A 14,323-nucleotide genomic window follows, 5' to 3' on the forward strand; every position below is an offset into this window, starting at 1 on the left:
ACCCCTCATGTATAGAATGTACCGGTTTTTCCCTCTATTAGTAAACATAACAATTATAAAGCTGATTTTGTGACGTGGTATTATTTTTTGTTGAAAAAGTAGTAGGCGGAGTTTTTATACAAATATTACCCCTTACATACAAGTAGTAGGTTTTTCTTTTTTTTTTTTTTTTTTTTCTCTAGAAGATGTTAACTGGAGGCAAAAGTCGGATGGATCGGATCGGAATTATTCTTTTGGATAAATTTCTAAATAAAAAAATCGAAAATACAAAATCAATTTCAATTCCAAAATTTTTGGAATCTAAAAATTCATTACAATTCCAACAGGCATTTCGGAATTTGGGAAAAAAACGGAAATCAAATAAGGTTAAAAATTTCAAAACATAACATAATTTTTCTGAAAATTACATAATTAAAAAAAAAATAAGAACATCCACGTCGATAAAAATAAAATTAATAAATACTAAATTTCAGTTCAAAAAAATAATGAAAATAAACCAAATCATAATATTCAATAATTCCAATTTCTTTTACGTAATTCCAATTCCAATAAAAAAAATCGGAAAAATTCAGAAATCGAAATTTTGGAAATCGGGATGAAAAAGGTTGTTCCAAAATTGAAACTTTTCGAATCAGAACCGACGAAAATTGGAACTTCCGTTCCAACTTGCACTCCTAGTTTAATTTCAATCTCGATTCTTTCATCTATATAATCCTCTCTCTCTTCAACTCAAACTACCATTCCATCCCACTACATATATACAGAGTTTAGAGTGAGAGAGAGAGAGAGAGAGAGAGAGAGAGAGAGAGAGAGAGAGAGAGAGAGAGAGAAGCCATGTCAGGTGCTAAAGTTAAACCTGTAGCAGAATGGTTCGAAAACCTGATCGGCCATGCAAAGGAAACTCGAACCAAGATCCATTTCTATTTCCAGGATGTTCTCGGCGGAGAAAGCCCCACCGTGCACAAGGTGGCTCAGTCGGGCATCACCGCCACTTCTCCGACGAATTTCGGCCAGATCAGCATGATCGATGATTTGCTCACAGCTGGGCCTGAGCCGGATTCGGAGGTTGTGGGCCGGGCCCAAGGAACAATCGGGTTTGCTGATTTGCACGATACTGCAATCCACATGGGCCTCAATATTCTGTTCACACAGGGGAAGTACAAGGGGAGCACCGTCACGGTTTCCGGTCGGAACCCGATTTTCAAAACGGATCGTGAGCTGGCGATTGTTGGCGGCACCGGGTGCTTTCGCATGGCGCGTGGGGTTGCGATCAGCAATACTCACTCGTTTGACGTGGAAACTAACTATGGTGTTCTTGAGTATACTCTATACATCACTCATTACTGATCGTCGTCGTCATTGCATCACTGTGACGTCATGCATGCAGATTAATCTCGTCTTTTTTTTTTTTTTTTAATTTACACAATTAATGTATGTGTTGCTTTGATTTTTCGCGAATAAAATATGTATGATGCTCCTTTTGGTAGTGATGATGCTGAGGGGTTGTGTATGTAATGAAATAAATTAAATCAGGTCCTATTTGAATTTTATGGTTTTGACAATATGAGTTTGCAACTTGTAGTAATTATATTTTTACGTTCGACAAAGAAAAATAATCATATTAAAAGTGTTAGTGGCACCTTTAGTTAATTAGCTAGCTATGCCTGAGCCCGATTTTAAGGTCACGGGCCGGGCTGAAAGAACCATCCGTTTTGTTGATTTGCACGACACTGTACGTAGGGATGTTCACTTGGTTAGTAAACCAATCGCATCGTACCAAACCGAAAATTCGGTATGTGCAGAATACCGAATCAAATATTACGTTTGGTTAGTTAATTTTTTTTCTTTTACCTTTTTAAGAATAAGAAAATATATATTTACGGTTTTACCGATAACGAATCGAAAAAACGAATCAATTCGGTTAAGAAAACGTATTGGATCGAATCATTTGGTAATCAGAGCCATCTTTCAAGAAGGTTTCGTCTATCCTTTGAGTCTTTTGTTGTTTTTGTTTCGTTTCTTTCGGTATTACATATCTTTCTTCCTTCTAGTGTCATCTTCTCTTCTTTTGTTTTGTTTCCTTCATCACATCTGTTCTTGAGTCATTAAATTCGTCCAGGCCTTCTTTATCTTGTTTGTCTTGAGTCTATTGTACAAAAAAAAAAAAAAAAACAAAAAAAAAATCTGAAAAAAAAAAGAAAATAAGGAAAAGAAGCGAAATCGAAATTATTTGAAAGGAATAAATTCCTTGTTCGTATTAAAAGTAGTTGGAAATGATCCGAACATTGCATCTTAAGTCTGGAATGGTATATTTTGTTTCCTATCCTCTAGATCCTTGAATATCTTGTATTTAGGCCTCATTTGGTTGGCAAGATTAGTCAAGATTAACTAAATAGTAAGGTTTAGTTTGATGTTTGGTTAGCCCTACTATTTTCCGGGTCGACCCGCCAAAATAGTTTTATCATGGCTTATCTTGGCTAATTGGGAGATAACTTGTACCAAAAGGCGAAATCCCTCGCCCCCAGGGCCCCCATCCCTTGACCCAACAGTATTTGATGGAGGAATGTAAATCATGGTAACTCAAACGGCCCGTTAGGGGAGATGACCCGAACTTGATGACCACAAGGAACAAACTCTCATTGGAGTTGAAATTCCAACACTGCGGCTGCCAGGATTCGATCATAGGATCTCATACCAGCTTACCACCTCGGAACGAGTTGAGCTACACCCACGCGGGATTGCGAGATAATTAATTGGACCTTGAGAGGTCCAATAAAATTATTGTGCTATGATTAGATATGTTAATGACAAAATTGTCCTAGCTTTCATCTATTTATCACATAACACAATCAATTATTTATAAAAAATAATAAATATAAAATAAAAATTAAAAAAATTAAAAAATTAAAAAGAAATCGAAAAAAATTAAAACATAATATTTTTTGAAAAAAAAATCGAAAATACAAAAAAATAATAAAAAATATTTTTTCCGAAAAAAAATTATTTTTTTGGAAAAAAAGTTCTCTATTTTTTTTTTGAAAACAAAAATCGAAAAATAACTTTTTTCCAAAAAAATTGTAAAATTAAAAAATATATTGAAAAAATATAAAATATATAAATATTAATAATAAGAAGAAAAAACTGTATACAATAAGAAAGGGTAATTGTGTCATTTTCATGTAATTGGGTTGATGTTAAGGAAACCAAACATCAAATATTATTAAATAATGGGGAGATTAAAAATTCTAAATTTAATAACAAACATCTTATAAAATAATACGCCTATTATTTTATATAGAGAATTATCTTATCTTGGCTAATCTTATCTTGGCAACCAAACGGTGCTTTAGAATCTAGAGAGAGAATTTCTGAGGTGAGGAGAGAGAAAATTGTGAATTGTGAATTGTGAATTGTGAATTGTGAATTGTGAATTGTGAATTGTGAAGTAAAGATAAAGAGGTTTTCAATTGACTTTGCATTATGGTGGTGTTTGCGGAAGATTTTTGAAAGTGATTATGAGCTTTTTTTGCTCATAATATGTTTTCAGGTGTTTGCAAAATCAACTTTTGTTTTTGCTTCTCTTAAAATAATTTCGTTTAAGCTATTTTTTTAAAAGCACCCCTAACCCTATTTTTTCTATTTAAGTTCATTTTCCGGAATAATTGCAAACACCCCCAACTTTTAGAAATAAGCACTTAAACTGATTTAACTCACAATCACTAACTTTTGCTTTTAAATAATCATTTGCAAACACCACCATAATGAGATGCTCACGGTTACCAACGAAAATCTAGTAACTTACCCACTAAAGTCTTATATAAATACGTGCTTATTATATAAATACCCTTTAAATACTTTGAATCAGTACTTAAATATATTGTTTAAAGGATTAATGGCAAAGAGGCCCATGAGAAGGGAGTATTTATATAATAAGCACGGTTAAAGGTATTTATATAATGGTAAAGAGGCCCATCAGTTAAGTTATATATAAGCACGCGCGCTTAAATGCTTATATATTGATTGAAAACCTTTTTATCTTTAACTTAGAATTGTGTGTGATGCTTATATATCAATCCCCGTGCATCGCATGCGCACATCTTTCTTTGGTAACCATGTATGTTTTCAAGTAAGTCTATATGACATACCAAAAACTGAAGAAAAATGTATTTTGTTTTGTTATTAATCGGCGTAAAGCAATTGTATCTCGGGCATACTGGTCTGCATCCACAAACAGATATATTGCGATTCCACCTAATTCATTCCCTGCCAAGAAAATTTAAACTGAATTTTAAATATGAATTCAGAATACGCGACATATTCTTCTTTGCAATCAGGGGCGGAGCTATGTATAGTGACTCAATTTATTTTAATGCTATTCTAATGTTGTTTAATATAATTATTCCATTTAATTCATTTTTAGCCCACCCAATTATAATTTATGGATTATTTGACAAAACCCCTTCATATGCATTGTTGATTGTACAGTTAGTATAGGTCCAAACAAAAATTCCCTTTTTATAATAAATCCAAAATATTATTTAATTAAGCATAAATAATATAATTAACCATATTACCCTTAATCAAATATATTAAACCCTAATATCTCGTTTCATCATTTATTTCGCACCCCTACCTTTTTCAAACAACGGTTCATCTTCCCCATCTCCACTGCCGCTCCTCTTCCTTTTCTCTATGTATACCTATCTTTGTACTATTGTACGCATATCTATAGAGATCCCCCAAATATCTTATTTATTATAGCATTAGTCTTTTTCTCGACGGTGAGTATTTTTTTTTTACATTATTCTGTGTGTGTGTGTGTGTGTTTTATGTGAATTGTGTATGAGGAAGAAAAGATAATGGAATTGAGAGACAAAGATGTTGTTAGGTTGTAACAAGCTCATTGGAGTACTTGAATTTTTGTCCCTAGTAATTTTTAATTGTTAGGGGAGTTTGATTTTTTAATTTGTTTATTTCTTTTTCTTTACTTCTACTATATGTTATTATTTTTCTTTTTAATAAAAAAATATTCGATCCTATTCAAGTAATGGGTAGGATATGTTTTCGATTTTAGTGTCTTATGGTGTTGTTTTAGTGTTGAACGCATTAACTTGTATAATTATCTAGTCTCAGTTACAAGATTTAAGAATGGTTGTTTATGTTAAAATGAATTCTTTGATTCATATTGGTGTGTAGTTTTTTGCGTTATTGCGTTAGTTTTTTATATTTTAGTAGTTGATTATACAGTGAATGCTAATTTATTTTCATTGTGATTTATGATTTTAGCTATTCCTGATTCTCATTAGAGAATTTTGATATTTCTTGTAGTGGGTTTTGATTAACATAGGCCTGCTATTTTTTTCATTTTAGTTTGTTTGAGGAAGGAGATTAATATAGTGGATTATGTCAATTCAGTAGTAAATTACATTAATTTAGTAGTAGATTACATCAACATAGTACTGAATTCCATTAATTTTTATAGTGGAATACATTAACTTAGTAGTGGATTATGGATGAGCATATCACAACTTCTCTTATTTTTCCTCCTTTTCTTATATTTGGCTTGTTGATGTTGAATTTTTTGCAATTATCATTTGAATGATTAATAACATGTGGTGGTTGTCTCATGTAAATTGAAACTCAAAAGAATATTTCTTGCAGGTGATGTGATTAATTACATAGTGGTTTTGAATGCAGGTGATGTAAATTTGAATGGTTTTCCAGTAATTAATTATGTTCATCTCGCTTTGTGATGCAGAAAAATACAAAGTGGGTTCGTGGCATACATTGATTCCAATTCCCGAGTATTAAACATTGAACATTATAATGAAGCAGCCGTAGTTCAATACATTTTCAATACCTTTGCCCATCAATTTGCATCTGTATATCCTCGGAATTGAATTTGATTCTTTTTTTTTTTTTTTTTTTTTTGTAGTAGTAGTAGTAGTTTTCTTAGAATTCTTAGTTGGTTTTCGTTGATTTTAATTTTTTGTAGCTGTTTTTGTTAGATTTTCGTTGTGAGTTACATTATTTACATAGTGGATTTTGATATGTTTGTAGTGGATTTTCGTAATGGAATACATTAATTACATAGTGGTTTTCAATAAGTTTATAGTAAATTTTCGTAATGGAATTCATTAGTTACATAGTGGTTTTCGTAAATTGCATAGTGGTTTTCGTTAATTGTATAGTAATTTTCGTTAATTATATAGTGGTTTTTGGTAAGTTTATAGTGGATTTGAATTTGCTAAAAAAACATTTAAATCGAAATATGAAAACAAAAGTAAAAAAAAAAATTTAAAAATTAAAAAAACAAAATTAGAAAAAAAATATTTATAAGAAAAATCTGAATTTTTTTATTTTCTTATATATAAAAAGCTCCAAAATAAAAAAAAAGTTAAAATAAAAAAAACACCATTTAATCGAAATTACAAAAAAAAAATCTGAAAAAAAAAATTTGGATTTTTGTATACAAGATACTGTATTACGTGTTATTTTAGGAAAGATATTAGTAGTGGGACTCTAAATTAGTGGGATTTGATAAAATAGTTTAATAATATTTTTATGAATATAATAAAGATAAATTAGGTATTATGCTAAGTGAGGTGTTATCCCAAATAGTAGATACAAAAATGGATTTAACCCTCTAAGAAAATTGTATGAGGGGGTTATCTCATATAACCCCTATAATTTAAAGAGCTATAATAATTACATTTTGAGTATTATATTTACTTTTTATGTTATGTATTTTACAAATAGCTTCTAAAAAAAAGTCGAGGGCACTGCCTCCCCACAATAATATCAAATCCTGGCTCCGCCACTATTCGCAATATCGAAAAATAGCTGAAATATTAACTTTATGTGTAAAGTATGGAAAATGGTAATTTTGTCTTGCTGGTATATTTTACAATTACGAAAATTTGTTTTTAAGTGACTAGGTAAGAATTTTTCGTTCGCACTTTGTACACTTTTGAAATACACATACAAACTTAAAAGTACATTCATTTTTTTACGTATGTATATTTATGTGCACGTACTTGTATGTGTATTTATGTTCATATACATTTGTATTTTTTTTTTACTTATGTATATACGTGTATCTTTATATATAAAATAAAGGTTTTCCCCGAAACCCTAGAAGCAATTTTGTGAAATATTTGTAACCCTAAGGGTTTTTCTGTCTTTTCCTTTGGTCGGTTTTTGTTTCAACAATTTTCAATTTACACGATAAACAAAATGGGGTCTATTAGCGAAAACCCCCTCTAGTGTTTTTTTTAATAAGAATGGATCCACTGACATTTTTCATATTAGTACTAGATCTACTATTTTCGCCGTGTTTTTGTTCAATCTACGTCGGCGGCAAATGGCTACAAGAAGAACTATCTTTGTGCTATTTTTTATCAGTATGTTCGGCTCATCCAAACAGTTATGTTTAAAACCCACTACATCGTTTTCAAAAAATCAACCCTAACTTTTTTTTTTGTGTGTGTTTTTGTTGTATAGGAGAACGACAAATGAAAAGGACGAAAAAATTTTGACTCCTCGAAACAGGTAAATAAATCTAATATCTTTTTTAATTATTTAGTCGAATTTGTTAATTAGAATTCTAGTTGTATTATTTGTTATTTATAATATGAAGCATGTTTTGTTACACGAATGGCTTTGAAAAACCTGCTGCACAAGTTGTGTGAAGTTTGTATTTTCTAGTTAATTTTTTTTATAGTTGATTACAAAGACAAGTTTGAATAGGATGTGATTGGGAACTGGTATTGGAACTTTATTTAAAAAAAATAGTAGGTTTTCTGAATAATAGTTGTTAAAAGTATTTGTTGTTGTTAAATTTGTATCCTAATGTTGAATATACGTTGGCACTATATGATTTCTAATACTTATGTTGATTGAAGAAATAATAGTACATTTAAAAAAATAATAGTCGATTTCATAACAATTGATTTACATGAAAAGTTTCTTATCATCTTAGTTGATTGTATTTGTGGAAAATTCCTTGCATTTTATATTAAAAACAAAAAATGTGGTAAAAAATAGTTCATAAAAGTGGTTGGTAATTGTGTTCTTTGCATGTTTGACGGAAATCACATTTTTTTGTTTGCATTACGTAATTAATTATGTCAAGAAAAAACTGCAAATTAGTTGTTTACATAATGTTGATCTATATTATTAGAACACATGGCATGAAAAGATTTGTCCTCGACCTCGACCTCACTGAAGAAGATCAAGAGAAAAACAGGCAGTGATGTGCCACAACAAAAGATAGTGTTAACTGTGGCGTTGTTGTTTTGTATCGCATAAAGGACATATTCGACCATCAGTCAACGTAAGAGGATGCCGAAAAAGAGTATGTCAAAGTATGCAAGGAGATTGTGCAGACTTTACTAGAATGGAGGAAGGATAAATATTACAATACGAAAGAAAATTGTGAATGCTAGCTTATTTTGTTCAATAATTTTGATACTAATCAGATTTTCATTGTAACGAATATTTAATGTGCATTTTCTTTTACTTAATGTTCGAACATGCTTGGACTTGATTTTGTACTTTATGAACATCAAGTAGTACGACTGTCATTTCAACTAAAAACAACATGCCATTTTCAACTCCACTGCAGTTTTTTAAGAAAATAATAATAATTTAACTATTTCTGAAATCAACTTTTCTATAATCAACTACATATTAAGATTAATACATATCTATTATGTGTTGATGCAAATCAACTATTTTCTAAATCAACTATTTTCTAAAATCAACTATTTATTCAATCAACTTATATCCAATATAGTACATTAATACAAATCAACTATTCCTGAAATCGACTGTTTATTAGTTCAACTATTTATTAAATCAACATATCTTCAAACTAGTGCATTAATGAAAACAACTATTTATTAATTTGCATTATTCCACCATCAGGACCATTAACCACAACACATGCCTCCGAAGCCATGGGCAAAGCAACATTCCCGTATTTACATAGAAAAAAACCACATTTTACGTCCTCCATAAAATAGTTGAATTATTTTGCATGAAAATTGGAGTATATCAACTACAGTTGCATGAAATGTACTAACATTCTTGCAGTTCCAAAATCAATCCTAATCCTATAAAAAACGACTATAAAACACCTAATTCCACATACTCAATTCCAGCAAAACCCTAAAGCCGCTACCTATATATAATGAACCCAAGTCAAAAGGACTATAAATTCAAAAAAAAAAAAAAAACTTAATTCCGACGAACCCTAACGCGCCACGCAAAACTAAACAACAATACACATCTAAAAAACTTATGAAGCCCGTGGAAGCAGCTTATGCCGCTGATCTGCAAAACCAACGCCGCCATAAATCTTAACAGAAGGAGGGGCAAATAGCATCGTCTTAGAGTTCCTCGCCAACGACCTACCTAGTGGATGATTTGTTGGTGATTGTCGTCGTGAGAGTTCTGATTATTCTTCTACCTGAGATTGAACGGCCTAACAGAGAAGGGAGAGAAAGCGAGAAATCGAGAGATGAGAGAGAAAGAGAAAGGTGCATATTAATTCAACCGAGAATTTTGTGTTTAGTTATCTGACGAAAATTATAGTCCAGGCCGTGGAAAATATTGCAAAATATTAATTTTATTTAATAAGCAAGGGGGTTATCACTAATAATGTAAAAGGAGGTGGATCCACCCTAATATACCTTAATGTATTGGGGGTTATCACTAATAATCCCAGCAAAATATACACTAAACAAAAACTGAAAACCAAACTATTCTCAACTGGCATTACAAAATACGCTCTTGAAAAAACCCACTCTCCCACGTTATCATGATATCTGAACACGATCTATTATTTGAAAACCGACGGAAGTTCTGAAGTAATATATATTTATTGTAATAGATATCTGAGCATGTATACTTATGGACTAAGTATTGATGTGGCATATACTACTAGAGCAACTTCAATGGGGGAATCAAATGGAGTATTAAATGATAAAACTTCCATTTTGATTCCCAAAACTCAAAATTTCTTCACCAACGGAAGCACCAAATTAAAGGGATAGTTTTTTTGATACTTTATCTCCTAGAGGTGCAAAAATACACCAAAAAAACCAAGTATCAAATATTCCTAGAAATTAGGAACTGCAATTTCAACGTAAAAATAATAAATTTTCTAACAAATTCCTATGGAATAGGGACCAAATATACTATTAATTTATGTTAAATACATTTTTAAAATTAAAATAATTTATTTGATTCCTACCGATTGGAGCATATAAGTTTTTTCGAAGTACCAAATTATTATTTCAAGCATCAATTAAGGGTTTAGATGTCTCATTTTAATACCTACCATTGGAGTTTCTCTTAGTACGTGTACTAATTTAGTAATAGATGACTGAGGACTTGCATGACTAAGCATGCAATTCCTTCGGTATAAATTCGTGGCATGGGTTTAGAAATAAAATTACCTTTCGAGTACAGACGACTTTCATTACTTCAGTTTTATATTTTGCTTTCAATATTTAGCATTTTCAGTTCTACTACCACACACTCTGTTGTGTGTATTTGTTGTTCGTCCTGTATATAAGTATAACTACATTATTTATTCTATAACACGTTATCAACATGAGATTTTGCTCGATAGGGTTTTGCTAGTTTCATTTTTTTTTTGTCTATTTTATTTTATGAAAATCCAGATCCTTAATCTATTGTCGAAAAGACAAACGAGAATGATGAGCGAATACTTCGGTATTTTATACGCTATCATTTCTCAAAAGGATATGATGTATTTGTGTATATTAATCTATAGCTTATTTATTTGTTGAATTGCTGCTGAAATTTATATATTTGAAAGCTTGTGGATCCCAAGCAGTGGTATATGCACCTGCTAATTTTAACAGATCTGTGGGCCGACTTAGAGGCATAGTGGGCCGACTTAGAGGCCAAGTGGGCCGATTTAGAAGCCAAGATATTAACTTCGAGCATGATACTCGTTGAGTAAAAGATATAATAATCTCAGTTGGAGGTTGATTTAGAGACTATGAGATTAACTCCGAGCACAAGGCTCGTGGAGTTGGGGAAATAATAATCTCCGTTAAAAGCCGATCTAGAGGCTATCGTTTTAACTCCGGGTATAGTACCCGTAGAGCTTAACATAGACCGTATAGAGGTCATACTATAACTCCGAGCCGAAAACTCGTTGAGTCAAGACATTGGAATTCCCGTCAATTAAATAGAATATAACTCCGAGTCTAAAACTCGTTGAGTCAAGAAAGCCGATTTAGAGGCTAAATTGTTCATATAACTCGGAGTCTAAACTCGTAGAGACAAGAAAGTCGATTTAGAGGCTAAATCGTAAATATAACTCCGAGTCTAAACTCGTTGAGACTAGAAAGCCGATTTAGAGGCTAAATCATAAAAATAACTCCGAGCCTGAAGCTCGTTGAGACAAGACGTGATAATATCCGTCAAAAGACGATTTAAAGGCCAAATATCTGAAAAAAACTTCGAGCCTGAAGCTCGTAGAGTCATAGACGAGGTAAAACCCGTCAAGAGCCAACTTAGAGGCTATTGATCACAAGTCCAAATTTAAAAGATTTTGGGTTATTTTGTACCCACTGTATATCAATCTCTCTTGGAAGGTGTGATTCCCAAGATTGAGTTGTTTTGAATAAACTCACATGTACATATCTCCCTTGGAGGATAAATACCCGAGGTCGAGCTGATTTTGATACACGTACATGAAAAATATGGACAAATATGACTATTGCCTACTCGATAGTGCAACTACATACTCAATATTCAATAATAAAATATATTTCTCGAGTGTGACTTTGTGCAAGGCACAAGTTAAAACCATAGCTCGCAGGTTCCGCGGAAATAATAGATGGCTCCGGGAACGCAACAATTGTGTTGCCTAATGGTACCACTTTGCATATTGAAAATGCACTGATATCCGGTAGATTAAACAAGAATCTACTGAGTTTTAAATATGTGAGACGCAATGGATATCATTTAGAGACACTGGTTGAAAATACCGTGGAGTGTCTATGCGTCACATCATATGTCATTGACAAAAGAATTGTTCATGAGAAGTTCGAAGTGACAACTTCTGGACTGTATTGTGTCCAAATTCGAGCTTTCGAATCCTACGCCACTATGCCATGGAAACTTGTTAATCCCGATGTACACGGGTTATAACATGATCGACTGGGTCACCCAGGTACGACTATGATGTGTAGGATTGCACAACATACTAAAGGACATCCATTAAAAGATACAAACATCTTGATGTCCAATGAATATTTCTGTGAATCATGTTCACAAGGAAAGCTCATTATAAACCCTTCCAGTGAAAAAGTCGATTATGAATCACCATCGTTTTTACAACGTATTCATGGTGATATTTGTGGACCAATACACCCTGCAAGTGGACCATTTAGATATTTTATGGTTTTGGTGGATGCATCATGTAGATGGTTCCACGTATGCTTATTATTTACGCGAAATGTTGCATTTGCGCGTTTGCTAGCACAAATTATTAAACTTCGAGCACATTTCCCTGATTATCCCATTAAAACAAAAGAATGGATAATGCCGAAGAATTTACATCAAAAACTTTTGATGAGTATAATGCAGCACTGGGAATAAATGTCGAGCACCCAGTAGCATACATTCACACTCAAAATGGACTGGCGGAATCTTTGATTAAACGCGTCCAAATAATTGCTCGTACTTTGCTGATGAGATCTAAACTCACTAGTGCTGCATGGGGCCATGCAGTATTGCATGCATCGGCACTGATTAAATTACGCCCCACTGCTTATCATATGCATTCCGCAATGCAATTGGCATTAGACTTTGAGCCCGATATTTCGCACCTTCGCACATTTGGTTGCGCTGTGCAAATGTGAATTCCTTCTCCTCAGAGGACTAAAATGGGTCCCCAACGCCGACTTGGCATATACGTTGGATTTGATTCACCGTCGATTATTAGGTTCTTGGAACCAATGACGAGTGATTTATTTACCGCTAGATTTGCGGATTGTCATTTGGATGAGACATTATTTATACTGATTGGTAAGGATATTCAGATATCCGTGATAATGATAAACAAAAACCAATCGAGAATCTCACATGGTGTGAGCAACATTTATCTCATCTCGACCCACTTACCTCTGAATGTGAAAATGAGATCCATAGAATCATTCATTTACAAAATATTGCCAATAGACTTCGTGATGCATTTTATGATGCTAGTAAAGTCACGAAATCTTATATTCCAGCTGTGAATGTGCCAGCTAGGATCGTTGTTCCTGAAGAACATGCGAAAATGAATCATGATCCCCCACGACAAAAACGGGGTAGAACTATTGAATCAAATGACGTTGTTCCTAGAAAATGAAAGGGGAAAATCGGTGAACCCTCGAACCAAGTGGTTCCTAGTGAGAATGCTCCAGATGAATCTGTTGAGCTCGATATCGAAAAATCGATATCAAATCTCAGGAATACCGAGAATCCCATAAGTTATTGCAATGAAATATGGAATATAAATGAGATAATCATCGATAATATTTTTTACATTCTCAATTTCTCAATAGATTGTCTACGATGATTATAATAGTGAAAAAATATTTTGTAATGTTGCAGGTACATCTTGTTGATTTACCAAACATACATGTTCACTGTCATGATAATGTTGATTATATAGCACATGTAAGAAGCAGATACATAAAAGGCGATCGAACCAAGTCCTTCCCAACTTCTGCATTTGAGAAATTGGTATACGGCGTTGAAATGATAGCTCACCCCAAAGGTTTACACTGCTCATTTCAGGGGGATTAATAGTGCGCTGCACTCTTTTTCCCTTTTGACTGATTTTGTCCAATTGGGTTTTCCAGCAAAGGTTTTTAACGAGGCAGCTTATGCACACGACTTGGATTGAATTATGCCGGTTTTTTTCCCATTGGGCTTTACGGTTTGAGATTTTTAACGAGGCATACATATATTTCACTCATCCAATTTTACAGCCAACGCGACAACAACAATACTAAGTCCAATGGGGAGTATTGTAATAGATATATGAGAATGTATACTTATGGACCAAGTATTGATGTGGCATATACTATTAATACGTGTAGTGATTTAGTAATAGATGACTCTGGACTTGCATGACTAAGCATGCAATTCCTTTGGTATAAATTCGGTTTAGAAATAAAATTACCTTTCGAGTACAGAAGACTTTCATTACTTCAGTTTTATATTTTGCTTTCAATATTTAGCATTTTCAGTTCTACTATCACACACTCTGTTGTGTGTATATCAAGGG

General features: G+C 32.7%; 1 protein-coding gene across 1 annotated transcript; it reads left to right on the forward strand.

The window, feature by feature from the left end:
* The first annotated feature begins 724 nt into the window (after positions 1-724).
* Positions 725-1,547, forward strand: LOC105955007 (dirigent protein 21). Its single transcript, XM_012978709.2, has one exon. It carries the CDS (start codon positions 835-837, stop codon positions 1,345-1,347), a length of 513 nt encoding a protein of 170 aa, XP_012834163.2. The 5' UTR covers positions 725-834; the 3' UTR covers positions 1,348-1,547.
* Positions 1,548-14,323: the final 12,776 nt, after the last annotated feature.

The sequence above is a fragment of the Erythranthe guttata genome, chromosome 10, assembly GCF_056151865.1.
Source record: "Erythranthe guttata isolate IM_541 chromosome 10, IM_541, whole genome shotgun sequence".
In the NCBI taxonomy this organism is placed as follows: Eukaryota; Viridiplantae; Streptophyta; class Magnoliopsida; order Lamiales; family Phrymaceae; genus Erythranthe; species Erythranthe guttata.